This window comes from Oryctolagus cuniculus, chromosome 9 (genome assembly GCF_964237555.1).
Source record: "Oryctolagus cuniculus chromosome 9, mOryCun1.1, whole genome shotgun sequence".
In the NCBI taxonomy this organism is placed as follows: domain Eukaryota; kingdom Metazoa; phylum Chordata; class Mammalia; order Lagomorpha; family Leporidae; genus Oryctolagus; species Oryctolagus cuniculus.
This window is the reverse complement of record NC_091440.1, coordinates 97,929,698-97,957,623: the sequence shown is the minus strand read 5'-3', so window position 1 is coordinate 97,957,623 and position 27,926 is coordinate 97,929,698. Positions and strand designations below refer to the sequence as shown.

Below are 27,926 nucleotides of genomic sequence, written 5' to 3'. Positions count from 1 at the left end.
ATGGACACTGGGCCTCTAACCTGTCCCAGCTGTCATCGGATCCATTGCAGCACCCAGCATGGTGCCTGGCACAGAGCTTACAGAGAGATTTTTAATCTAGGCATTGGCTCCTCGCCTTCCTATCAGTCGGGCCCCACCATCTCCCCCAGGCCCAGCCTGCTGCACCCCAGCCTGCCCGGCCCCTCGCCACTTCCTTCCCAGCCTTGGCCGCCTGCACCCTCAGCCGTCACTGCTGCGTCCCTGCTGGGAGCCACCCGTGAGCAGACTTTCCCCACAGGCACCGTACTAGCACCTGAGCCTGTGTCCCTCATGTCCACACGTTCCAGACCCACGCCTGGGGCGTCACAGGTGGACATGAACTGAGCTGGACAGACTCTCCCAGATCAGGCCTTGGGTGCTCTGCCCTTCTTCCCCCAATACGTGGACCCAGGCCCCTCCCCTGCCCCAGCCAAGCCTTCCCATCCATCCCAGTCCTGTGGGTAAGCATGGCCAGAGGCACCTGGGAGTAGAGGGTGTGTGGCCCGGGCAGGGTGGGGTCTCTAAGCCAAGGAACAGGTCTGTCCACTTCTCGATAAAGGAATCATGGGCAACTGTGGCCGTGCCTTCTCCCAAGAGAACCATCTCCCAGCTTCTGGCAGAAGCGGTGGTGGAGGGGCCGGGATGAGCCTCGGTGGTAACTGGAACAGCAGTAGCCTCTCTTTCAGGTCGCTGCAGCAGCCAACCCTGAAGAGGGCTGCAGAGAGATGGCAGCAGTGGGCTGGGGGCAGAGGTCAGCTAGGCACAGACCACAGTGGGAACAGGGGCCTGGGTGCATGTGTGGGAGGCTTACAAACAGGAGCGAGGGTTTCCTTGGAGCTGGGGTTTCTCCCTTGAGAACAGTGGAACACTGCTTGTTAGGGGGCCCCGGAACAGGGCAAGGCTGAGGAGCAGGCAGTCCAGAGAGGGAGGGGGTCCTGGGGATACCTAGGGGTTTCCCCAGAAAAGGGGCCCTGGGGGGCCGAGGGAGGGTGCTGGGCTGTGTCTCTGTGTGCACCCATGGCCCAGCCCTGCTGTCTGAAATGCACACAGCAAGTGTGCAACAACACAGGGCACTCTGGGAGCAGGTTGCCCTTGGGAGCATCTTCAGGTGGGGGCGGGGGTGGGAGGAGCCCTACGGTCAGCAGGCACCTGGGACACAGACACTCCTTCAGGAAGAGCCAGCCGCTCAGGAACCCCCAGCTCAGGCTGCTCCGACGGCTCCCGGGAGCCTGTGCACTGGGCCGTCATGACAAGAGATGGTCAGGGCAGCCAGTTAACCTTCTGGCCTGGCCTGTGCAGTCCTAGGGCTGCGTCTCAGTTTTCTTCCAGAGACGGGGCTGGCAGAGGTGCCTGCCTCCCAGGAACTCCGTGCAGATCCAGGAGCTAGCACAGGGCAAAGGCTTGGCACTGTGCCAGACACATGTCAGCGTTCACCTCTGCCGGGTGTGTGTATGGGCAGCCCCGGGGAGCCATGAGCCTGGGACTGGGGCTATGGTACAGTGCTGTCCGCAGGCTTAGCACAGGGCTGGGGACAGAGCAGCTGGCGACGCTGTTCTCTGGGGGATTCCTCCCATGCCATCACCCCATCCTTTGCAGGCGGCTCCCAGTGCCCTCCATGCCCCCGGTGGAAACCTCGCCTTCACAGTGTAGAAGCCCTTGCTTCCCAAAGCAGTAGTCTGAGGCCCTGCGAGGGCAAGGGCCTTGCAAACCCAGCTGCCACTTTGCCTTGGAGAGGCGTCCCACGGGGAAGCTGGGCCCCAGGGGGAAAGGGGCTGCTGTCTAGGAGATTGTGACATCCGTCCAGGGCCCGCCCTGGCTTGGGAACAGGGCCCCGATGCTAGACCACAGCGCCATGGCCCTCGGGCTTGGACAGCACAGCCAGCTCTGTAGTTCGGACAGCCCATGTGGGCGCCAAGAGTCTCCCAGTGCTGGAGAAGAGGACACGGACTCCTGAGAGACCTTGAATAATTTGGAAAGAAAACCTGGGCCCTCTATAGCCACTTTCCAAAGCACCCCCAAAGTGACCAGCTGCTCTGTCCCTGTCTCCCTAGGTGGTGGCCCCAGGATCAGAGTGTGAGGAGGCAAGAGAGTCAAGGGCAGAGGGATCTGGGTAAAACCGAGCCCCTGTGCACTGCCTCTGAAGCTGATGCTAGATGCTCTCAAGTCCTGGTCTCCCACTGTCTCCCAGCCTCCTTCCCACAGCTTAACGTTTCCTCGTCCCACTTTTATGAAAATCAGCTCACTGACTCGAGGGAGTGGTGCAGCCTGCCCAGCCCTCCGGGGGCCTTGGCACAGGCTCGTGAGGTCACTGATCTCCCCAGAGGTAAGACCCTGATGGTTGCTCTTGTCTTGAGGGGTTTCTTTCCAGGAACTCCAGGCTCTAAGCAAAAAGGTAGCTGCCACCTGCACACAGCCCCCAGGCTGGAAGTCGCTTAGCCATCAGCAAGGATCTGTAAAGAACACCGTATCACCAACCACTCAAAGGACCAGCCCGGAGCCCCTTTGATCCCCAGCCTCGATCTAGAAGACCCTTCACCCCTCCGCCCACAGGGACCCGAGAATGCCGTGGTGGTGATAATGAACTTGCTGGACAGGCCTGCAGGAGCTGGAAGCCTCTGCAGGCCCCAAGTGTAACACTACCCTCCTACTTGTCAATCCAAACGCCCCCTTTCCCAGCATGCACCTGCTCCATCCAGGCCTGAGGGAGGAGGCTGTGAAAATGTGGATCTGAAACTCCACATGGAAACTGTGGAGGTGTCATGAAATTCTCAGGTGGCTTCATGCCTGTGGAAGCAGCACTTGGTACCTTACAGAAGAGGCCAATAGCTGGGGGAGTGCTCTCTCTCCCTCCCAGGGCTGGAGGTGTAACACAGGTGCTCTCTCCCTCCCCCACCCCTTCTCTCTTTGGACAAACCTCTGGCCCTCTCATGATGGGTACTTCTCCGTGTGGGGTGACCCACACTTGGGAGTCAATTTTGTTGTCACTTTGTGCACCTTACAGGTGTCTACACTTAGTAATCTTTGTGGGAGACAAGAGCCTGGAGAAAGATTAATTCATCCTTGCTGCCATCAGTACCCGCCTAGCTCCTTACTCTATGTTTGCAATAAACACCTATTTCTTCCACCACCCTGGTGATTGGCTTGCTGTGTATTGGGTGAGTGGACCCCGTTTGGGAGACGTCCTGTTACAGGAGAAGACAGTGCTATGTGGGAGGACCCTCTTAGATGCGCGACTGCAAGAGGAGACTGGGGAGGGGGCCAGCTCAGAGGTCAAAGAAAGTCAGGGAGGGCCTCGTTCACTGTCATTCACCTGTTCACTCATTCATGTGCGCCTTTCACGTTGAGCATATCCTGGGCACCTGGACCATGCTGGAGGCAGGAGGACAAGCGTGGGCCCGCAGGGCAGCACTTGGGGCTGGGAGTCTTTGTTCTCCAAGTGGACTCCAAATGGCGACCCTGCAGGTGTGCAACCTGCTCAGCTCGTCACCAGCCTCAGGAACAGCAGGGTCCTTGCTCTTAGGAGTGGGACAGCTACTGGACAGCACAGAGTTAAGTCACAGGCCACAGGGATTCCTATGCCCAGGCTTGGGACGCCTATGCGGACAGCTGAGTAGGAGTGGAGACCACCCAAGCCAAGTGGGACTGGGGGATGGGTGGGAAATGTCCCCAGCAGAGGAAATAAAACCTGTGGAAGACCAGAGGCCTGTGGAAGCCTGAGAGTCAGCGGGAGGGGAGGCAGGAGGAGGCTTTGTCTGCGCACAATGAGGCTGGCACAGGCTCTCAGTGGGGGAGCCACATCATCAGCTGTGCACTTTGCAAAGATGACTCAGCTGAAGAGGCAGCGGCACAGTAGGGGGTGCCCCAGGAGGTGATGACGGTGGCGGGCAGTGAGGACAGCAAGAGAGAGTGGGGCTGGGGAAGTGGATAAGAGGTAGCCGCCTGTGTGGGGGTGGGGTGGAGCCAAGGAAAACACTCCTGGGTTCTGGACTGGCTGGCAGGAGGCCTGGGGGGTGGTGGATGGGGATGTTGCCCCAGACTCTTTCCAGTCCCATGACCATGGGATTCCTAGTGTGTATGGGGGGAGGGGCGGCGGGGGATGCTGGGAAGGTGTCCGGAGGTCAGATTCTAAATCTAAGCTCTCAGGATGACCGAAAGACAGACTCCCATCCTGGTCCCAGGCTGCACGCCCGCCCCAGTTCCCCTTTGTGTTACTCAGTTGTCAGGATCTTTTTCACCCTCTGGGCAGTTTTGTGCCAGGCAGTGAGGTAGGCACCAGGGAAACGAGGATGGCTTGATGGCAACACCCTGCCTTCCGGGGACAGTACAGGGAACACTGGCACAGGGCTGGCACCTGGGTGCTGTGATACACCTGGGAAGGGGCACCGGGGCTGCCTCGGCAGGGTGCCCAGAGACAGGGCACCGAAAGCAAGAGAAGGCCAAGAGCAGGGGCCTTGGGGGAGGAGCAACTTCAGAGGAAGAGGCAAAGGGACCAGCAGGCGGAGCCCCGTCCTGGGAAAGTCAGGCAAATTACCCCAGGCTAGAAGAGGAGGGAGTAGGGTCAGTGCCCTGGAGCCTCGCTATGGCCCCTCAATGCCTCTCTGCCCTCTCCCTCGCAGCCCCAGGCAAGGGAGGCACATGCCCTGCTGCTGGACCCACTTGGTCTTAGGGACCCCTGGTAACGCAGACCGCCCACTCTCATCTTTCCTGACCCTGTTCTCCGTCCTCCATCCAGGCAGGAGGGAAGCCACGCACGCCTCCTGGAGAGGGAGCTGCAATGTCTGGGGGCAAGGCGGGAGCACGATTTTCACTTCCTGGTGCACTGCTCCCTTGTTGCTGTGCACATCACAGGTTAAAAATGACTCAGTGAGGTTTTACTTTCTCCAAAACGTTCTGCCAGGTGCTGGGGGCAGGGTACAAAAGTGAACTCGAACTGGTTTACATCTTAAAGTGGCAGAGTGACAAGGAATTTGAGAGAAATCCATCATCTGTGCCAACAGACTGGCCACATCACTCAGTACCTTTCACGGGGGTCATCAGCCAGCTCCTACTGCGCACTCCCAGCCATCAGCCGCTCACTGCCTCACAAGCAGGGCTTTTTAGGTATCTAACAACTCCAATAGTCAATGACGCTAAAATCTCACCGTCTACAGCTTTCAGTTGTTGGTACCACTGCTTTACTTGGAATGACAGAAACTACATCTAGGGGTGGGCATTCAGCACAGAGGTTAAGATGTCATTTGGGATACTTGCATCCCATATCAGAGTGCCTGGGTTCAAGTGCCGGCTCCACTTCCCATTCCTGCTTCCTGCTAAAATGCACACTGGCAGGCAGCAGGTATTTGAGTCCCTGCCATCCTTGTGGGAGCTCCAGATTGAGGTCTGAGCTCCTGGCTTTAGCCTGACCCAATCCCAGTTGTTGCAGACATTTGGAGAGTGAACCAGCTGCATGGAAGATCTTTGTCTATCAGCCTGTCTCTCCCTTCCAAATAAAATAAATCAATTAAGAATACATCTACCCCCTTTTCCTGTGCCAGCCCTTCTATTCTTTTTTTTTCAAGGTTTATTTATTTATTTGGGGGTAGAGAGACAAACAGATATCTTTCAACTGCTGGTTCACTTCCCAGATGGCCACAACGGCCAGGGCTGGGCCAGGTCGGGCTGAAGCCAGGAACCAGGAGCTTCTTCTGAGTTCCCCATGTGGTTGCAGGAGCCCAAACACTTGGGCCACCCTCTGCTGCTTTTCTAGGCACATTAGCAGGAAGCTAGATTGGAAGTGGAGCAGCCGAGACATTAACCAGCACCCATATGGAATGCTGGTGTTGCCAGCAGTGGCTTAATCCATTATACCACAGCGCCGCCCCAGCCCTTCCATTCTTAAAACGTCCCTTCCTGTCTGCAGGTTTGCCACGTGACCTCAGCCCACCCTGTTCTCTTTCAGGAGCCTCAGGAGTCTCGCTTGTCCTGTGCAGTGCATCCTCTGAACCCAGCACAGGCTCCAGGCGATGCCAGACCAGATGTGCTCAGTGTGGGATGCCAGCGAGCTAGCTGCTCCTCCCCTGCTGCTCACTGCATCTGAGCTTCCAGTCAACTGAGACTCTCAGGCTTTCCTCCCAGGACCGAGCCTGCCCATGTAACGCTAGTCCTGTGGGTTTTTCAAAGCAAAGAGCAAAACTTTAGACTTCCCCCATTTCAACGGACTTTCCTCATTGAAAGCATGTTTCTGTTTTGACGGGTTTTTAAAATTAAGACCCGTGGATCCTGTCATCAAGGTATCAGCTGTCCTCCTTCAGCTTCTTGTCATTGGAAAGTCTGGCAAATGTAACTCCTATTCCCCTTTCTTCCATGCCTTGTCTATAGGATTGAGCCAGACAGAACCAAGGACAGCACCCTACTTGGCTCCCCGGAACTGGCACTGAGGGGGTGGAAATCAACACTTTCCAGAAATTCCGCTTGGCAACAATCTACTTAACTTCACTGACATCTAATCCACATAGTCCTGTCTTGTCCACCTAGACTTCCTGCGGGGATTCTGCCAAATACTTCCCAGGAAGCCGGGAGCACTGCCTACAGCCACCCTCTCGGCCAGAACAAGAGCTTGGCCTCAGTGCTCAGAGAAATCAGGTCCGTTTGGCTTGACTCAGCCCCAGCAACCTTCCCACCACCCTTCTTCCCTGTAATTCAGCTTGACCCCCGGGCTTGGGGATGGCCCTTTAGCACTTGCACGTTTTAGAGCCAGATGGGACCTTGGTGGCAATTCAAGGTCTGATTCCCAGTTTTGCTAATGAGGAAACCAATGCCCAGAATGCTTAACTGGCATTCCCAAAGTCACAGGGTTGGAGAGAAGAACGAGGATCGGATTTCACATCCAGGTCTCCAGATTCAAACTCTTTCTTTCCAGTACCACGTGTTCATATCTTTCTCTACGCACGTGCACACACACATGCATACACACACCAACAGACGGCTCTTTCTCTGGGTCTCGTAACTGCTCACTAAGACACATCGTGCACTTATTTTTGGGGGAGGGTTCAGTGGGGGCCCCACGACTGACCCCTTTCTCCTCCTGCTTTATGGAACTGGCAACGGAGATGAATACTCCGTGGGATTTGTTCTCCTGCAGGGGACAGTTAGCGCCCCCTGTCCCCAGCTGGATTAACCTTGGGAATCTTCAATCCCTTCGGAGGAGATCCCTGTCTCTGCACCCTGTGTGGGCTGTGTGTCCAGGCCCTGAGCTTGTGTGTGGGCATGAAGCCAGGCTCTGTCTTCTAAGCAGCGGGTGGAGGTGAGGCCACTCCACAGAACGCCAGGAGATCTGCCCTGTGCTTTGTGGCAGGGGCAGTTTAGGCTCCCTGCGCCTTGTGAAGGGAGCACAGCACTTGGTTTGCTGCTGAAGGGCCTTGCATTGCAGCAAGCAGAGCCTGTCATAGCAAGTCTCTGGTGGTAAGCTGGGCAGTGGCCTGGGGCTAGTGCCCTGAGGACCTGGACTCCAGGGGAGGGCAGAGGAGGGAGCTCCACAGGGTTGGGGGGAACCAAGCCTGCAGCAGAGGTGGGCCCAGATGGGGAGATCCCTAGAGCCCTGGCCAGACCCCAAAGGCAGGGCCCCTGCCCCACCCGCCCCACCCCCCGGGAGGCCCTGGGTACCTGTTTATTCTTTAGGTCAAGGGAGAGTTCGTAATCGGAGGCTGCAGGGGCGTGGGAGCAGGGCGCCGTCGCCAGGGCAGGCTGCTGCCGACCAGGGGAGGCCACGTGCTGGGGGCCGGCCCTGGGGGAGCCACCCCCTGCCCCTGGCCGCTCCTCCTCCTCCTGCAGCTCCTGGGCTTGAGCCTTCGGGGCATGGGCACTGGGTCTGCCGGCTGCCACCGCTGCCGCTGCCACCACGGAGTCCTCCATGCCCCCACCGGCCTGGGCGCAGGAGCCATCACTGTGAACAAAAGGCAACGGTGCTCGGTTGGGGAAGACGGGGAGGGGTGCGTGCAGGTGCAGGGTTGAGGGGAGCAATGGGGGCACTGAGGCCCCTTTCTGTTGGTGGGGACTGGTGGGGCTGCCTCCTCCTGTCCCTTCAAGGGAGGGGCTGTCATGGCAGGGAAGAGCCCCCCACAAACAGGAAGTGGGAAGAGCATGAAGGAGAAGCTGAACTGGGCAGAGCATCCCAGGTAGAGGGCAGGAGCAGCTCTGGCCGGAGCTCACGAACCCCTGCTTACCAGCTGAACCACAGAGCGATGGAGAGTGATTGTCTGGGTTCACATCTGGGCCCAGCTTCTTGTGAGCTCTGCAACCTCACTGCACCTGTTGCCCTATCTGTAAAATGGGCACAGAGCAGCACCTGCCTCAAGGGCTGTCAGGAGGCTTAGATTCTTACAACTGGGCCTGGCTCCAGGCACAGCTCTCTGGGTGTTCTCTGCTGCAATTAGCAGTGGTTTGGCTCCGGGCCATTGGCTCAACTGGGAGGGAGCTGACGCCCACTGAAACCAGCTCCATCTTTACCCAGGCCCACTGAGTCTGGCTTGGGATAAGCCACCTGGGATGGGCAGATGCCAGGGGCTGGGAGGCTGGGACCGCCAAGAAGAGAATCCTTGCCCTGCTGGCTTAAGGAAGGCACCCATCCCTCCCTGGCCCCTCTCCTGCTCCCGAGGGGTCACCAGCCGGCTGAGGCAGCACTGTGCCCTCCTGATGCCCTAAGAAGACACCTCACTGGCTGCAGCAGCCACAGTCCAGTCTGCACTGGGGAATTAGCTCACTCAAGCTGCTTCCAGCCTCTGAGTTCTGACCCTCCCTCACGGCCCACCTCCTCCAGGAGGCCTTCCTGGGGGACTGCAGCTCTCAGTTCTACCTCCTCAAGCACAAGGACCTGTCCCCAGAGGGTCACTGTTGTTTCACAGAGGAGGGGAAGCTCCGTGGCACAGGACAGGCTCAAGCTGAGCTGCAATCCTGCATGGCTTTGGCCAAGCCGCTTCCCTCTGAGCCTTGGTTTCCTCATCTGGGCCCCCAGCTCGCGGGGTGTGGGTGAGGAATCAAGGCGCCCGCAGACGGAAAGCATTCAGCACAGGGCTCATGCACAGAAAATGCGGGCTTCCTTCCTGTGTCCTCTTCCCAGAGACCAGAGCCCTTATTTTCTCTACGTCTCGCCCCTGTCCCCCCAGTCGGCGCTGGGCCCGTGCTGAGTTCAGGCACTGCTTGCTGATGGGTGATTTGAAGGGGCCCCGAGGGCTGTGGGGTGGCCTCAGCAGCGGACGGGGCCAGGTCAGGCCTGGAGGGAGCGTGAGGTCATCCCGTGCAGCCCTGCAGCCGCTCCTTTCTCGGGCGAGGCCCGGGGGCCCAGGGAGGCGGGCTGGCCCTGGCACAGGACAGCGGGCAACCTCAGCACTTCCTACCTCCAAGACCCGGCCCCCCCGCATTCAGTGCCCAGGGCTGGGCCGGCAGCACAGCCTCTCCCTGCCAGAGATGTGGCCCTGCCTCCCTTCTCCCTGTCCGCCCCACAGCGTGCTCACGGGGGGGGGGGGGAGCGGCTTCCCCCTACCTGTTCTGCTGGCACCACCCTCGCCCCCGCCGGCACAGGTGAGTGTACTGCAGCCCCTCACGGCCCCTGTGTGGTTCCTTGCCCGCCAGTTCCGGGTGACCACTCTGCCATGCCACCACGCCACAGGGAAGGACGTGTCTGTAGAGATCTTTGATGCATTATCCTGCTAGCATTGCACGGAAGCTCTTTTTAAGGTCTCACTTGGACTCCTCTCGTCCTTGTGTGTGCACGGGAACAGCTCTTCCCGCCTCCAGCAGCACTCGGGTTCAGAGCTGGGAGGGCAGCACGCAGTTGATGCCCAGGACCTCCTCACCTCCTCACTCTTTCAGTACTGGGGACCCCTCAGCACCACAGATCACTTGAACAACAGCCCTTGGCTTCCTTTGACTGCTGGAGTGTGCCTGGCAAGGAGGCCTGGCAAGTCGACGGCTCTGGGCCACAGTGCTCAGCCAGCAATCACGCGGTGGGTGATGACCCCAGCCCCTGGGCCCTGGGAGGGCCAACTCTGAAGCACTCAGTGGGATTGGGCCTCCATGGCCCAGAGCAGTGAGTCGGCCCCTGACAGCCCTGCACTGGCTTCCTTCTCTGCTGTGTCTCATTCCCCCACCTGTCTACAGCCACTTCCTAGAGACACCTTGTCCCAGATAAACTACCTGCACAAAAACAAAATACAATTCTCAAATGGGCTGTTTTTGTGGGCCACCTCTCATAGGCTGGGGGGTGCATTTCTGCACGTGCTCATATGCACACACACGCACGGACACATGCACACACCTGCGTGACATGCTCACCCACGCGTGCACATGCATGTACACGCAGTGCCTCTGGGAAACTCATGTCTTCCTGAACCTGCTCCCTGAGTTGTCACATGAGGCGGAGCTTGCTCGTCTCTGAGGAGCCTTCTGTTTTGGATATCCTGGGGCTTGGATCCCAGTGCAGAACCCAGCCCAGCTCCTCTGGACCAGCCAGGTTCAGGTCCTCTGGCGATGGAACCCACTCCATTGTCATCCATCCACACGCACATGGACCTGAGAGACTGTGTCCCCCACCCCGCTCCATGGTGAAAAAGTGCTGGAAAGAGGACAATGTCCTTCCGTCCTTCCACCGACCTCCCTGCAGGCGTGGGTGGAAGAGGCGGCCATGGAACCCAGTACTGCTCTTGGCAACAGAGCAAAGTTTAAGGTTACATAGTGGGGAACAAAGAACACGGCCTTGGGATTGGGACGATCTGGGTCCGAATCCTGATTCTGCTAATCGCTATGTGACCTTGAGCAAGTCACCCAACCTCTTCAACTCACAAAATGGACATCCGAGTAACCACTGTACAAGGTTGCCCCAGAAATAAAAAATAATTGTGGGGGGCCAGCGCTGTGGTGTAGTGGGGAAAGCCGCCTCCTGCAGTGCCGGCATCCCACATGGGTGCCAGTTCGAGTCCCGATTGGTCCACTTCTCATCCAGCTCTCTGCTGTGGCCTGGGAAAGCAGTAGAAGATGGCCCAAGTGGTTGGACCCCTGCACCCACATGGGAGACCTGGAAGAAGCTCCTGGCTCTTGGTTTCAGATTGGCGCAGCTCCAGCCATTGCGGCCAACTGGGGAGTGAACCAGCGGATGGAAGACCTCTCTCTCTCTTTCTCTGCCTCTCCTTCTCTCTGTGTGTAACTCCAACTTTCATACAGGGGTCCTTAATAAACCGTGAGAGTGGTGGTGGCGGTGGCTTGCTGAGGCAGAACCCCACAGCATCGAGCCGCAAAGGAAGCCCAGAAAGACAACGTGGAGAGTTCCGAAATGCAGGAGGCGCTCACTGGTTGTCCTCCTGGTGCGCCTTCCCTAGCCTGGAGCCGCAGGTTGCCCCCATCACCCCTCTCGGCCTTTCCCAGCCCTCCAGATGGACCAGCTTCCTTGAGGTCTCCTCTTACTCCTGCTCCATGCAGGGGCCTTGGGCCTGGGGGGTCACCCACTCACGGGCTTCCGGGTCTCGGGGGAATCTGCGCGGTCAGCACTGGCAGGCAGCCCCCGGTGTCCGCTATGTGGCGCTCTGTCGCGGGCAGAGGCTTGAGTCTCCAGAACCCTCACTTGGTGGCTGAGCCTCACAGAGCGTTCTCGGCCTGGCTCCCTCTCTGACCTCCATCTTCAAGCGTGGTCTGAGGAAGGAGGCTGGACTCTCCATCCTGTTCCCACTCAGCGACACGCCTCTGAAGCTCACTCTGCCCAGATGCAGGCTGTGACTCTTCCATCCCGAGTCTGCTGGGCAGAGGAGACCCCAGGCAGCCTGGATCTGGATCTGAGCTTTCTCTGTGACCTCAACAGCTGCTAAAAGGCCCTCCCCAGCCTGCTGGGGGCGGGGCCTGGTGACCTCAGCTCTCCCCAGCTCCATATCCAGCTGCAGAGACAAATGCCTTGAGTGGGAGCCCCTGGCCTGGAGACCAGCACGCCGCAGCTGGGGGGCACCGCTTATCCCGCTGGTTGAATGGCGCCGCTCACAAGTTATTCCCAGGCAAAAAGCCGAACACGGGTGGCACCAGAGCAAGGCAGCTCTGAAGCAGCTTTTGCTGCGTCCACCTGACCCTCGGCTGATTTCTGCGGAAGTGTGTGAGCTCCCACAGAGGTCCTTCCATGCCATGGGGTTTGAGTACAGGTCATGCAAATCCTTGAGAAATTCGGGGGACAAGCAGTTACCTTGGGGAACAGAGCATGTGCCCAGGAAGAGGTGTTGGACAGGGGAGACAGGGAGAGGGGGGAGAGAGGGGAGACCGGGGAGAGAGGAGGGGGAAGAGAGGTGGGGGGAGAGGAGAGAGAGGGATGGGGGAGGAGTGGGGAGGGGGGAGAGGGGAGATGGGAGAGAAAGGAGGGAGAGGAGGGAAGAGAAGAGGGGGAGAGAGGAGGGTGGAGAGAGAAGGAGGGGAGAGAAAAGGAGGGGGAGAGGAGGGGGGATGGGAGAGAGAGGAGTGGGGAGAGAGAAGGGAGGAAGAGGAAAGGGAGGGAGACAGGAGAGAGAGGAGGGAGGGGGAGAGAGGAGAGGGGAGATGGGGGGAGGGGAAGAGAGAGGAGTAGAGAGGAAGGGGAGGGGGGAATGGGAGAGAGGAGTGGGGAGAGAGGAGGGGGGAGAGAGGAGGGGGGAGAGAGAAGGAGGGGGGAGAGAGGAGAGGGAGAGAGAGAGGGGAAAGGGGAGAAGGAAGAGAGGGAGTGGGAAGAGGGAGGGCAGCAGAGGAGCAGGCCTGTGCTGGCAGGGCTCAGAGGACGCCGGGTGCCTGCTCCTCACACACCTGTGGCTGCCCAGGGATCCTGGGGACCACCCGCACTGTCTGTGGGCTCCGCATCAAAGCTGACCTCCTAGAGTGTGGATGCTCTCAAAGCCCACAGTCTGACCTCTCCGTCCCCTTCTGGCCTCACCCCCGCTGGATGACTCACGCACTCAGTCCACACCAAACCTCTCCGCAGGTCTCCTGCGCCCTCTCAGCCCAGCACACCCCTCCCGTGACTTCCTCCCATCTCAAATGCCTTCTCTCCACTCCTCTGCCCTCTGCCCACTCCTCTGTCTGCCTTGTCAACTCTTTCAAGATGCATGCCAGACAGGCATTTGGCCTAGTGGTTACACCACCTAGGAGGATGCCACCTCCAGTATCTGGCTACCCGGGCTTGCTTCCTGGCTCTGGCTGCGACTCCACTCGCCTGCCACACACTGGGAGGCTGAAGTCGTGGGGTCCCTGCCAGCGGTGTAGGAGAACTGGATTGAGTTCCCAGATCCTGCTGTTGCAGGCATTTGGACCACCTCTCTCTTCCTATCTCATCTCAAATAAATAGATGAAAACATTTTAAAGACATATTCACTGTCTCCAGGAAAGGTAGGTCCTGCAGTCCTGTGTGCTGTGATAATCCTTGGTACTTGCCTCTGCTCTGGTAATTCATTGATGTCTCTGCCCCCACACAAGACCTTTTTAAAACAGATTTCTTGATTCATTTGAAAGCAGAAGTGGGGGTGGGTGAAAGAGGGAGAGGGAGAGGGAGAGGGAGAGGGAGAGGGAGAGGGAGAGGGAGAGGGAGAGGGAGAGGGAGAGGGAGGGAGAGATCTTCTGTCTGCTGGTTCACTCCTCAAATACCAGGAGCCTGGATCTTTCGTGTAGCTGGCAGGAACCCAGGTACCTGGACCATCTGCTGCTGCCTTCCCAGGCGCATTAGTGTGAAGCTGGATCAGAAGCACAGAGGAGCGAGGACCAGAACCAGGTGCTCTGGTATGGGATACAGACATCCCAGCCATGGCTTAACCTGCTGCACCACACCACCCACCCCACGTGTGCACCTTTTTATTACAGGCGTATTGGCTCACAAGGTGTGTTAAATAAAGGCTGAATGAGTGTGGCATCCTGGGTATATGGATAGCTTCACTCAGTCTCTGCTCTTTTCCCAAGGGCAGAGAGAGTCGGCTGGGCTTGGTGATGTCCCATGCAGATTCTCCAGCCAAGACTGACTTCCCGCCCCGTGGCCGGGAGTGCTGTAGGAGGCTGCTTCCCGCTGGCGGCCCCATCACCCGCGTGGACCCTGTTCAGCTACAGAGCTGCTCGGCCCGTCCTCCCAGGGCTGCCCACAGCCCACGATCAGCGCAGACGGGGAGGCGAAGGCCCTAGCGTGCTGACTGCCGTGCAGCAAGTGTGCCAGTTGTACTCGCTCCGGAGCTCCTCTGGGATGGACCGAGGCTGCTGCCGGCCTCCTGCCATGCGACTTCGCCCCATGCTTCGTCTCCCTACTCCCTTCGATGGGTATCCTTCCCAAAGGTGTCCCCAGTAAACCGTCAGCCCCAACTCTGCTTTCTAGAGAACCCAGGTCACAATGGCTACCCAGACTTTCTAGCCTTTTTTTCTTTTTTCTTTTTCTTTTTTTTTTTTAATTTAAGAGAGAGAGAGAGTGAGAGCATGTTCCATCTCCCATCTGCTGGTTCACTCCCCAAATGCCCCAGTGGCCAGCACTGGGCCAGGCTGAAGCAGGGAGCCCAGAACTCAATCCAGGTCTCCCATCAAGGTGGCAGGAACCCCACTACTTGACTGTCACAGTTGCCTCCTAGGGTGTGTATGGGCAGGAAGCTGGAATGGAGAGCAGAGTCAGGCACTCTGAGACGGGATGCGGGCATCCTGGTGGTGGCGTAACTGCCACACTTGACTCCCCTCCCCCCCCAATAGCCAGGATTCCCCTGGCCTCCCTGCCCAGACCTGTAGACTTTTTCTGGGTTCTAGATACCGCTGCTAAGGGTTCTGGGAACTTGCCACAGAGAGATGCCCATTATTTCACACACACCCAATTTTATCTTTGCGTCAGGGACATCCCGTCCCAGTGGACTCCGAGAGAGACCAGGCTGAGGAGCAGCATTAGGAAGAGAGAATCACGGAGCACCTTCCGTGCGCAGAGAACTGTGCCTGTGGGCAGCCCCGGGCACGGTGGCAACCTAACACCACAGAGCTCTTCAGAGGCTGGGGCTCCGGCGGGATCCTAGTCCCCGGGGAAGAGCACATGGCAGGCCCCCAGCAGGGCTCTGCCGCTCAGGAGCTGGGCGGTGGTGAGTGAGACGTCTAACTTGGCTGCAGCTTCGTAGCGAGGAGCAGACACCTCCTTTCCTGGACAGCGATGATGGTGGACTGACCTTGCAGATCCATGTGCCTGGCTCCATGAGAATCTAGCCTTGTACCGAAGGAGCGGGCAGGAAGAGAGGACATGGGGCAGCTTGGGGCTGTGCAGCCCCACAGGCACCTGACTCGGGGCAATGAGTGCTCTCTCTCTGGCTCGGCGTGCAGGTGAGAGGGCGAGTCTGTGGTCTGGTTTCTCATCTCTGCAGTGGCTGCAGTAGGAACTTCTGGGACCTTGCTGGGAGTATTTTGGAGGCTGAAGGAGCCCTCAGCCTGCAAGATGCCTCCAGCCCAGCAGGCCGACAGCACTGGCCCCTCCCAGACCCTGCTGCCCCTCTGCAGCCGTGTAACTGTGGGCGCGGAGATGACGCATTCCCCAGACCAACGCTGCCCCAGGCCTCACGGCGCTGCACGCTTTTCCAACCTTTGCTAAACTCTTGTTTTTCTCCCTCACTGGCTCGGCGGTGATTTTTATACGGTCAGAATGAAGGTGTTGGGTGTGGGAAACCACATATCTTTTGGGGTCTCAGACGGTTCTGGGGAGTGGGTGGGTGAGTAGAGGGCCAGTGTCAGCTACAGGACGGGAATGAAATTCACTGCATGGCGAGTCCACGGACAGGCTGGAAACTGCCCGAGGTAGCAGGAGGCGCGCTGGGCCGGGAGCAGGCACAACTCCGCTTCTGCCTGCGCATTCGGCGGAGCCTTGGGCCGCTCACGACCCCTCTCTGGACTTCTGCAGCCTCCCTGTAAAACTGGGCAGTTGGGACAAGAGGCATTGGCCTTGGGAAGAGGTGGCCTAGCGCCCTCCACCTTCCACTTCCTTTGGCCCCACGTCCACAGGGCTCCATCCCTGCTCATCCTCGCTGCCACCAGCTGCCCCCAACACCCAGCGACAAAGTGGGAAACAGCCCTGCCAGCCCAAACTAGCAGCTGTCCCTGGTCCATGACTCCTTGGCAGCCACCGCCCCTGCAGGGAGCCAGGAATCGGGGAGAAACCCCTGCAGAAGGGCCGACATGGCTTCTGGAGGCTGCCCCGACACCGCTCCTGTGGCAGGTGCTTTTCGGCCCAGCTCCCCAGGGCCCTGCATTAGGTTCTCTCCTTGGCTCCTTGGAGACTCCTGGCTCTGGTCCCATTGCTGTTCCACAAGGTGCTAGAGATGGGGCTGGTGCTGTGGCGTAGCAGATTAAGCCTCCGCTTGCAGCACCAGCATCCCATGTGGGCGCAGGCTCTAGTCCGGGCTGCTCCACTCCCATTCCAGCTCCTTGCTAATGCTCCTGGGAGAGCAGCAGAGGATGGCCCAAGTGCTTGGGCCCTTGTCACCCACATGGGAGACACACATGGAGTTCCAGGCTCCTGGCTTCAGTCTGACTCAGCACTGACCTTTGCAGCTATCTGGGGAGTAAACCAGCCAATGGAAGCACTCTCTCTCTGTCTGTCTCTGTCTCTGTCTCTCCCTTGCTCTCTGTAATTCTGACCTTCAAAATAAATAAATGCATTTTCAGAAGGTTCTGGTCAGGTTGGTTTGTCTCTGTGGGTCCCATAAAAGGCATCCCAGCCACTTCTGCAGGGCCAAGCCCTCCCTAGACCCACAACAGCCAGGCCACTTGCTCAAGTTGGGCCAGGGGAACAGGTTGTCCCAGGGGCTCCGTGTGGTAACCTCCCCTGCTTAGCCCACTCCACAGGGCAAGACAGACCCTCACGTGCTCCCGAGAGTCCTCCTTTGGAAGCTCTCTCGGCCCTCCTCAGTGTGCCCTTTCCCTCTTGGGCTCCCAAGCTGGGCCATGCAGGCTCATGGTACATCAGAGGCCCGAGCTCCTAGCACGTCCCAGCACTCAATGTTCTCATCAATGGGCCTGCACATGGCAGCACAGGCCAGCTCCTCACGCATGCCCCGCCCTCTAAGCGAGCTCTCTGTGCATCTCCGCGTGCCCAGCATTTTCTCTCCCTATCCATCTGCTTGTGCTGCCGGCCCTGGGGGAAGCGGGCCCCAGCTCCTGCCACTCCCAGGCCCTGCAACCCCAGCCTCCAAGCACGGCCCTGAACACAGAGGCTGAAGTCCTCTGGCTGCAGCTACTGGGAGCTCAGGCCGCGGCTGAATCTCTTTTGTGCGTTAGGGATTATTTTGTCTACGGAAATACATAGAACATAGGCGGGGACTTCAACAGCTTCCGGGAGAAACAGAATTAAAAGACAAGTGGATTTCGGTGAAAAACAATTTGGAAATCCATACATAGTTTTTTCACAGTGTGCACTTTCTATCACAGTTAAGATCTCTCATATGAATGGGTTTTGGAAATTTTTACACTGTTACTTTTTTTTTTTTTTGACAGGCAGAGTGGACAGTGAGAGAGAGAGAGACCCTCCAATGGCCGCCGCGGCCGGCGCGCTGCGGCCGGTGTACTGCACTGATCCGATGGCAGGAGCCAGGTGCTTCTCCTGGTCTCCCATGGGGTGCAGGGCCCAAGTACTTGGGCCATCCTCCACTGCACTCCCTGGCCACAGCAGAGAGCTGGCCTGGAAGAGGGGCAACCGGGACAGAATCCGGCACCCCGACCGGGACTAGAACCCGGTGTGCTGGCGCTACAAGGCAGAGGATTAGCCTAGTGAGCTGCGGCGCCGGGATACACTGTTACTTTTACATATATATATATATATTTAATTATTTTCATTCTAATTGAGAGGCAAAGAGAGAAAAAAGATCCTCTGCCCAGTATCCACTTCTCAACAACCAGGGCTGGGCCAGGCTGAAACCAGGAGCCAAGAATTCTGGGTCTTCACGTGGGTGGCAGGGGCCCAAGCTCCTGAGCCATCACCTGCTACCTCCCAGCATGCACACCGGCAGGAAGTGGGGCTCCAAGCAGAGCAGCTAGGACTCAACCGGGCACTCCAACATGGGGTATGGGTGTCCCAAGTGGCGGCCCCAATGCCTCCCCCACTGAATATATCTGTTGATGTCACTTCCAAGTGACTTTCTGAAGCCCCCTCCGAGATGTGAGGAAGAAAGAAAACCAGTCGCCTGTCCCCAGCGCCAGCCACAGCCAGGGGAGGGACCCCAGTGCTCTGTGAACTCTGCCGGCCTCAGTCCGCGGAGGAGCCCTGTACGGCTGGCCTGCGTTGATCACCCTGCGTTTATCCCCAGACATTTCCTTGCCGCCCCACCGCGAACGGCGATGGCTGTGTGGCACAAAGACAAGTCTGCACGGTGCCCAGGGAGGCACCTGGATCCCAAGGGCGTCAGGGACCACCTCCAAGGCAGGGGCCCCCTGCCCCTCTGGTGGGACTGGAGCGGACTCAGGGCCCGACTGTGGCTGGGCTCTCGCACGCAGATGTTCAGGAAAGAAAGTGGAGCTGTCCAGTCGGGCACAGCCCTGGCCTCTGGGGAGGGAGTGAACCAGCAGATGGGAGCATGCGCTCGCTCTCCCTCTCATTTCCTCTTAAACTTTTTTTTTCAATATGAATTTATTCTGGATCAGGAACAATTTTGAAATACACACAGAGCTTTTTCTTAATACGCTTCTTCCACAGAGCACAAAAAATTATTTTCCCCAAAATATTTGTGTCAAAATAAACTCACACTTCTCAAGCGTTTTCCAGTGTACGTGTTTCTTTGGTCTGGAGCTCTCCTCACAGTCTCAGTCTTACCATGCACCAAGGGGAAGGTCTTTGACGCCTCTAGTGCCTACGGAAGCAGGGGTGTGCCTGCTGAACACAGGAGCCTTGTACAGGCCCAACAGCTGGGAAAGGCAGAAGTGGCAGTGGGATAGGACGTGGGTCTGGCCATTCACCTCTTTACCATTGGGCAGGATTCCCTAAATCCGCTTCCCTATCCTTCCTTCTCATCCTGTTCCTGCTGGAAGTCCTTCCTGACATCTAGCTTCAGTCTTTCTTGATGCTGCAGAAACCACACACAAGCAGTCTGAGTGGCCACATTGTTTCCTTGGGAGTTTTGTGGGTCAGTGCTGTGAGCATTTGGGAGAAAGGGACGCTGCTGGCTGCTGCGGTGAGCGTGAGGGTGGAACATCCGCTTGCTGTCTCTGCAGCTTTGGAGGAAGCCTCAGAGACCCCAGCTCGGGGAGCAGCCCATGTGGCGGGCAGAGCAGAGGGCAGGGCCAGGCCCTAAGCCTTTGCCTACCAGGACTGAACAGTTCCCCTCGGGAAACGAGGCAGCAGGATGTGCCTGGTATAATGTCTCTGCCCGCGCTCCCCTCCCAGCCTTTGTGGTGACCACGGGCGCTGGCTTCTGTCATCTCCGCTCCTACGCAGATGTTTGGCAAACCTCCCCTCGAGCCTGTTGACCGGACCTGCAAGCTTCTGTGATCTCTTCCCCAAATGGGTCCCTCAGTTCTCAGAGCGCGCGCTCTCTCGCTCTCTCTCTCTCATCCTGCACTGTTTCTAGCCAGCACTGCATTTGTGACAGGTCAGGCACAAACACATGGCTGCAAGACCACCTCCTCCTCTGTACCTGTTAGCCGTGATCCCAAAGGAGGCCCAACCCCTCTCTCTGGGGGGCACAGCTGGGCGACCATGGACCACACGCAAGGTTTCCAGTCCCCTCCCGCTTGCCATGGCAGGGCCTCTCTCCCCTGAAGCAGTCAGGCCACTCTTCCCATGCCTTCCTACGCCAGAACAGAGCCCCTAGACTTGATTGTGGCTGATGGCTCCCTCTGTGCCCTTGAAAATCCAGCTCTAAAATCAGTGATGCCCACCGAGTCTTCACTGTGTGTCCAGATGTTGTCATCTCCAATTTACAGATGAGGAAACTGAGGAGTAGAAAGCTCAAGGAATTTGACCAAGGTCACAGAGTTTCTAAGTGGCCAGGCCAGGCTTTGAAATTGGATTTGAATGCTGCAGCCCACGCCCTGCCCCGCACCATGACTGTGTCTCCCAAGTCTTCCAGGGCTCATCTTCCACTCTGAGCAGGCCTTTGCTCACCTCCTCACCCCGCACTGCCTTTGCAACCCTGAAGGGGACCCATGAAAACCCTCCTGCAGAGGTGGGCATTTGGCACAGAGCACAGCGGTTAGGACACTGCATGGGATTCTACTCCACTCCCCCGCCCCCATCTCATCATCCGCCTGGAGTCCCAGCTCTGCTTCCTGTTCCAGCTTCCTGCTGATGTGCACCCTTGGAGGCAGCGGGTGACGACTCAAATACTTGAGTCCCTGCCAAGTTCATGGGGGGACCCATGGGTTCCTAGCTGCAGCTTGGCCCAACCCTGGCTAATATGGGTGTTTGGGGAGTAAACCAGCAGATGGAAGATCTCTCTCTCTTTCTCTCTATAACTCTGCCTTTCAAATAAATAAATACTTTTTTTAAGGGAAAACCCAGTGCTTTGGCCTGTGGGCATTCATGGTCCAAGGCAGAACTCCCCATCAGCATCTCAGGTACACAGCTGACTCTCTGACACCCTCCTTCCTTAAGCCCTCTTCCAAGGCCTTGGGAGAATTGCCTGATCTCATTACAGTGATCTCGTCATAGAGGATTTCCTCTTCTGGCTTCATGGAACACGTGGAAAACCTTCCTGTCATGCATCCGACAGGCTTACTGAAGTTACGCGTTGTCCCGTGGTTGTGTTACTGGTTAAAAGACACACGAATGGCTCTTTTTCAGAAAAGAACAGCAATCAAAACAGAAGTCTTGAGGCCTGTGAGATGGCGATGTTCCAGAGAACGAGAAAATCATATCCTCCAGCTTAGGACAAGGTTGCAGTCCATGAAACCAGGACACGCCCCCTGACAACTGGGCGGAGCTGTGTGAGTGAACTCGGAGCAAACACAGCGCCAGATCACAGCTTTTGCTTTCTTGGGCTGGAAGAACTGCCTTGCCTTGGCCACTGAAGCCTAGAGCTGCTTTTTTTTTTTTTTCCTTTCCCTAACAGTATCCTCTCGGTCATGGCTCCCCCTGCCTGGGTCTGAAAACAGCCTCACAGGTAAGGGTGCAGGCCAGGATGGGCCCAGCTTCTCAGTCCCTGAATCATACACCAGGCCTCTGGGGGACTGGCCCTGAGCAGGGAGCTGCCCCCATCACTTCCTGCACTTGACCCCGCCCTCTGCTGCTGTCATCTGACAGCAGTTAGAGGGTGCATTGGATGCTTGCTTCCAATCCCAGGTCTTGTCTTTACCTGCTCTCTGGTCCCTGGCATTCACTGTCTCTCTGAGCCTCAGTTTTCTTGACTGTAAAATGGGAGTAAAGGGGGCAGCACCGTGATGTAGCAGGCAAAGCCAATGCCTGCAACATTGGCATCTATAGGGGCATCCTGGCTGCTCCACTTCCAATCCAGCTCCCTGCTGGTGCTCCTGGGAAGGCAGTGGAGGATGGCCCAAGTCCTTGGGTCCCTGCACCCATGTGGGAGACCAGGAAGAAGCTCCTGGCTCCTGGCTTCTGCCTGGCCCAGTCCTAGCCATAGCAGCCATTTGGGGAGTGAACCAGCAGATGGAAGATCTCCCTTTCCCTCTCTCTCTCTAACTGTGCCTTTCAAATAAGTTAAAAAAAAATCTTAAAAAAATGGGAGTCATATTTCACAAACTTCTCCTGAGGGTTAAATAAGATCACACTTGCGGAGCACAGGCAAGCGTTCCCTACCAACAGCTGGCTCTCTCTTTCCCTCTCTCATGGGTGGGAGACACGGCATAGAAAAGTTTAAGAGGAATCTTCTAAACAAGCCGCTCACAGAGAGGGGTCTGTCAGAACACTGCATGGCCCCTGGCGTGGACAGGAGTCTCCTAAGTGCCCTCTGCACAACCCAGGCAGCCTGGGTGGGGGTGGGGGAACAGCACTGTGGTGCAGTGGGTTAAGCCACCGCCTATGACACCAGCATCTCTTACTGAAGCACTGGTTCAAGTCTCGGCTGCTCTGCTTCCAATCCAGCTCCCTGCTGTTAGAACACCAAAATGGCTGGGGCATACATCTGTGTTCAGTCACCTACCCATGTGCCTGGGAAGGCAGAAGAGGAGGGCAAACAGACCCAGATAAGAGTCCTGGGCTCTCGGCTTTGGGCTGGCCCAGCCGGGCTGTTTCGCCATTTGGGGAGCGAATCAGCAGATAGAAGACCTCCCTCTCTCTGTCACTTCACCTTCCCCAACAACAACGAAAGGCCTGGGTGGGGAAGTCACACCAGGGAATCGGCCAGGGCAGTGAGTCTGAAGTCCAAGGGGACAGCTTCCTAAGGCAGAGGTCAAGTGCCACAAGGTAGCACCTTTCTGAAGAAACATAAACCTTTCTCTAGAAACATAAAACAGTCTCCTCCCCTGGCGTTAAGGTCCACGGACATGAATTTTGTTGCTTGGGCCTCTTGGATCTGGCAAGGAAGGTGCAGAAGGGGCACAGCGCAGAAAGGGGAGGCGACAAGTCACATGGTTCATGGGGACACGGTTCCCCCAGGCATGGAGCCCAGCCTGGCCGCATCCCGGGCTATGGGCAGGGCCTCCCTCCCACCGGCTCTTCACACCTGAGTCCTGCCTGGGGGGGACCGCCTCAGCACCCCAACCTCTCCTGCAGGCCACGCTCAGCTACTCTTGAGCCCTCAGGGCAACGCAGACAACTGCTCCTGGCCGCCCCTCCCACGCCAGGCCTCCCCGGGGTGAGCGGGCACAGAGCCCAGCGACTGGGGCCAGGCGGGACCAGGGCAGCGCCCCCAGCCCCCTACCGGGGTTCTCGGCTACCCGGCCGCTTGGGCGGCGGGTTCCCGGCAGCCTCTACGGCGACACGCCCCCACCCCGCCCCGCTCTGTCAGCATCTGCTGCTTGGCTCACGCCGCCCCGCCCAGCGCCCCTGGCGGCCAGCAGGGGTGAGCCGTGGCGAGGAGGGAGAGGAGGGCCGCGGGGCAGGGGGGGCACTCGGCAGTGCGGGGCTCTTCCTGACAGCCATCCTCACAAAAGGCACCAGGCATTGCTAGAGGATCCTAGAGTCAGCCCAGCGTCCCCAGTTGCTTCCTGGGGCCCTTGGGAACCACACGTGCCCCCAGGGTGGGGTGGGCCGGGGAGGGCGTGCCTGGAGCAGAGGATTCCGCGTGGGAAATGCAGGCTACAAATAATGGGGACGGAGGGGTAGGGGACTGCGGAGAAAAAACATTGGAACGTTGCCCGCTACATGCGAACTGCGGTTAATTCTTCATGATTGGATGCAGTTTTTATTTTCTTCCTATTTCAGGGGCCTTGGCGCACACACTTTAGAACCAGAGAAAAGATGTCATTTCAGATCGTGTGAAATAGCTGGGAGGATTTCTCTCGCGCGCACGCTCTGGAATCAACGTGTGCAGCAGCAATTCCCTGGGAAGAGGCTGTGCGCGGGATTGCGCCTGGACCCTCCCTCCAGCTCCAGCTCTGATGGGCAGTGAGGTCCCGCTGACGTCACTTCAGCTCTAGGTCCTTGTCTCTAAGTGGGAACCGCATCCAGCTCACAGAATTAAGGAAGATAAAATAGTGTGCTTAATGCAGGATCCCTGGCAGGTTTCACAAATGCATTTTCAAATTTTATTTATGTATTTATTTGAGGGAAGAGGAGAGAGAAAGAGCTATCCCACTCACTGGTTCACTCTTTAAGTGCCTGCAATGGCTGGGCTGTGCCAGGATGGAGGCAGAAGCTGGGAACCAATCCAGGTCTCCCACGTGGATGGCAGGAACCCGGTTCCTTGTGCCATCACTGCTGCCTCCCAGGGTGCATGTCAGCGGGAAGAGGGAATCGTGCAGAGCTGGGACTCATACCCAGGTACTCTGATAAGGGACTGGCCAAGTAGCATCTGCACCACCCAGCGCATGTTTAATCAATCCTGATGTCTCTTCCACTGTGTGTGTGTGGGGGGGGGGGCAGGATTGAGCAGGAAAGAGCAAGTGTCCACACTGAGTCAGCTCGGTCAGCCGGAGCAAGCCCCAGGACCCCTGACCCCTTCTCCCTCCCAGGCCTGGGTTGCTCCTCCTCCTCCCTAGTGATGCTCCTCCTCCCATCCCTCTAACAGAAACCAATCTTCCTCTTGGCGGTCCAGTGGTCACCCATGGGGACAGCAACCCTGCAGTTCTACTGGGTGCTGGGAGGCTGCGACCAGCTCAGGTCGCAGTGTCACTGAGAGCCTGGCGGTGGCCTGTGGGATGGGAAGCAGGGCAGTTCTCAGCCCGTTCTGCTCCCAAGAAGCAAGTCCTGGCACGAGCTCTCAGCAGGAAGGAGGACCAGCTCCCGGCCTCTCGGGAGGAAGTGGCCACAGTCCCACCCCAGGCCCCACCTTGTTTCCCAGGTATAGGTCGTGTGCCCCGCGCTGCTGGGGAACAGCAGACAGTGGAGCCCATCATAAACAACCTGGCCGTGTAACCGCCCCCCTGTACCCCAGCTCCCTGCTGCCCAACACTGCTGCCCAGCAGGCCCCCCTCACTGGCCCCACTGCTTCTCGACTTGCTCGGATTCAAGGCTTCCCACTCCAGGAGGCTTCACTCCCTGGCAGGTTCCAGGCCCCAAAACAGAGCTACTCCAGACCCCAGGCCCTGCTGCTCCCCTGCGGGAGGCTGGGAAAGGCTGTCCTGGCCTTCGTAGGGCTTCTTTGGGAGGCTGTAGCTTTCCAGGAAGGAGCATTTCTTCCAGATAGATAAGCTGTCTGCCCCCCCCCACCCCCCGGGAAGGGCCCACCGGCTCCAGGAAGGGGTCTCGTGCTCGGCCTGCAGCTCGCAGTGGGGCAGGGAGGGGAGGGACCCCACATGCTCACGCTGTCCTTGGCCTCAGTCAGGGTGCAGAGGAAGAGGGGACTCCTGGGGTAAATCAAACACAAAGGCCTGAGCACTGACTCACCCGGGCTGACCTCTAGGAACCCCCAGGGAAGGTCAGTCTACAGGGGCTGCACGTGGGGACGCAGAGTGGTCTCTGCAATCCATGGGCTGCCCAGAGGGCCTTGTGACCCAGACCCTCTGCTAGTCCCTTGGCCTGTTCCCGACCTTGACGCCTGGACATGGCCCTCCTGAGGGACCCTCCCCACCAAGTCTGGGCTGTACTCTCTGCAGCTGGGAACTCTGGGCTGGGGGAAGGCAGGGAGGGTGGGGAAGGGGAGCGGCGGCAGAGGCATCATTGACGGGGTCAGGAGCAGGATGTTGAGAGGCTGATGGCGGAGGGGTGAGCTTAGAATGGAATTCCCTGAGAAGCCAAGAGCACACAGATGGACGGACACATCCACAGGCCTTCCTCCCAGAAGAAGCCACGGAACTGACATCAGACAGACAGGCAGACAAAACAGGCTCTGGGGAAACTACAAACCAGACAGACACACAGGACATCCTGGGGTAACTGGGTGCTAGACAGTGGCTGGAGCCCTGGGTCATCTCAGGGACAAGTCTCCCTGCCCCACACGGAAGGCTGCAGTAGGCGGGGCTTACTGGCCCCTCCATGAACCCATGTTCAAGAAACACACTCCCAACCTCCCCAGAACACCTCCCGCCCCCAGTCTTGCCCCCTGCCCCTTCAAAGGAATGGCAGAAAGCAAAGCTTTTAGGAACTAAGACAATGGGTTTTCCTAGCACCCCCAGCAAACACTGGAGACACTCGGCTTCCCTTGGAGCTCCAGGTCTGGGTGGGGAGCACACTGCCTGTGCTCCTGCCTGCTCTGCCCCTCACCAGCACCTCCCACTGCTTCCCACCTGGGGCCTGGGGCTGCAGGGCAGGCATGTGCAGGGGCAGAGGCACTTCGGTCCACAGGAGGGGAGGCGGGAGAAGAAATGAAGGGAAATACCATGGTCAAGTCATTGAGAAGCCCCATGGCCTACACCTGCCCAGGCCTGGGTTTCCAGAGGGTATAAGCTATCCCACCTGCCCAGAGCCTGGCACTTACTGTGCTCATTGAATTGAGCTGATCTGATGTGGGGAGGAAGACAAAACAGCCAAAATAGGGGCATTTTTCAGGATGGGGACTCAGGGTGCATGTTGGAGCCGGGGGCATCCCAGGAGGGAGCCAGTGTGCTTCAGCGTCTCCCTGCCACCCTGGTGCCCCCCAGAGCTGCCCTTTGCCTCTCTCCTCTTCTTTCCCACTGTTTCCTTCTCTGGTTCTCATTTCCAGGTAAACCACTTACCCTTTGGGGGTCTTCCCAATGCCCACTGGGTGGAGAGCATCTCAGGGGCCCAGGTGGGCCTTATTGGTCTTTGCATCCCTCAGCCTGGCTGAAATCGGGCAGTGGCCACCCAGGGCATCAGCACTGCTCTTGGTCCTTCGCTTCTACCTCCTGTTGCACAACCTGATGGCCCTTAGGAACTCCCATGCTTTTCTCAGGCCTGGGTTTAAGGACCCCCAAGGTGTGCCTCCTCTTTGGGGCTCACTTCCCGTTGTCCCTGACTCAGAGCCCTGCTCTGTCTCTGACCCTAACTGCCTTCCCTTCAAGGGAAAGTGAGCACTAATGCCTTTCAGGGGATGGTTTTGTGCACCCCAAGGTTGCAGGCCCCGTCTCTGGTTAGTGTCTGAGGAACAAAGGGAGAATGAACATAGAATCACTGGACCTTAAGCCTGACAATGGTGAACAGTACGAGTTGACTGTCTGATGCTCAAGTGCAGGCACTGGTACTGTGTGACTGTGGGCCAGTCTCTCGAGTCTTCTGCCTCCCCCCGCAGCCCTCCCCATGAGGCAGAGGGAACAGCCTGCTGCTCTGAGGCTCAGTGAGCATCTGCGTCAGTGCTGCTTTCTAGAGAGGCCAATTCCTTCATCGCACACAGAAGGAAATGAAGGCCCCAGGGAGTTCTGACACTTGCCCCAATTCATCCCTACCCAGGAGACTGGAAGTGGTGCAAATCTCAGATCGAAATTCAAAAGAAGTCAAGAATAAGCCAAGAAAAGAGGAATGTGTAGAGCTGAGGTCAAATGCTTGGTGGAAAAGAGAAGAACCAAGTGTCAGGCTGAGGTGCACGCAGATCCTGTTGAGAGGGAGGGACATGGGTGTGGGCAAGGAGGAAGAGAGATGGAGCACCCCACCAGCAGAGTCAGGAGGACAGGAGCCATTGGAATATTGAGCAAAAACAAAGATGAAAGCTCAGGGCAGTGACACCAAACTCCGACTCCTCAATGTTTCTCTTGCCTTCTAAACTAACACGGTGAGGGTTGAGACATCTTTAACATTAAGGTCAGTGGCCCTGGCTCCTTTGTGGGAGGAGAGAGGGTGTGCATCTTTGATCTAGAAGGATGATCAGGCTCTATCAATTGGTTGGGACCCACTGAGTCCAGAACCCCTACCATGCGATTGGTATGAGTGCATAACATGTATGTATAAACAAAGGAATTTCCCTGGATGTTGGCAAAAATCATATTATACATAGGATGCTGAGATGGAAGAAGCATATCCTTGGGGTTTGAATGATGGGGGATAATGGCCTTTAAAGGCAGGAATTACTTATCTGGAGTCCAGAGGAAGGGAAGAGAAATGAAAGTGAAAGGAATGAGCTAGAAACCAACAAGACCACACAAGACTCAGGAGGCCTGATGGTGTGTGCCTTGCTTCCGAGGAAGGAAGGAAGGGTTGGGGAGGGAGGAGGGTTCACCAATCCCACCTTTGGGAGGCCAGGTCAGAGCAGGCAGGCTTCTGCTCGGCATCGGCAGCTGGGCAGCAGAACTGGTGCAGCACAGTCTCATTCCTGTGGGCAGAACAGAAGGAGAAGATCAGGCAGATGCAGTGAGATGGAGGAGGGCTAAGGCGGGCTGGACCCCGGCTCTACCAGATGCTACGGCACCTTTGCCCTAAAGTTTGGCTACCCCCATCTCTGCCTTTGGAGCCCCTGTATGCCACTGAGTAGCCAAAAACTGCTCCAAGGAAGAGGGCGGTCATG

General features: G+C 57.8%; 1 protein-coding gene across 5 annotated transcripts in view; it reads right to left on the bottom strand.

The window, feature by feature from the left end:
- The window catches only part of IQSEC3 (IQ motif and Sec7 domain ArfGEF 3), a 105,140-nt gene that overhangs the window by 47,278 nt on the left and 29,936 nt on the right, over positions 1-27,926 (bottom strand). For 4 of the 5 annotated variants that reach the window (XR_007921003.2, XR_007921002.2, XM_002712787.5 and 1 more), the window contains exons 2-3: positions 27,651-27,734; positions 7,660-7,939 (exon numbers count right to left, since the gene is read on the bottom strand). Coding sequence is in view for 2 of the 5 variants with exons in the window: in XM_002712787.5 (XP_002712833.3) it covers positions 7,660-7,939; positions 27,651-27,734 (364 nt within the window). In the remaining 3 variants the exon portion in view is untranslated. The remainder of the gene's footprint in view (positions 1-7,659; positions 7,940-27,650; positions 27,735-27,926) is intronic. The other variant, XM_051850099.2, reaches the window with a different exon arrangement.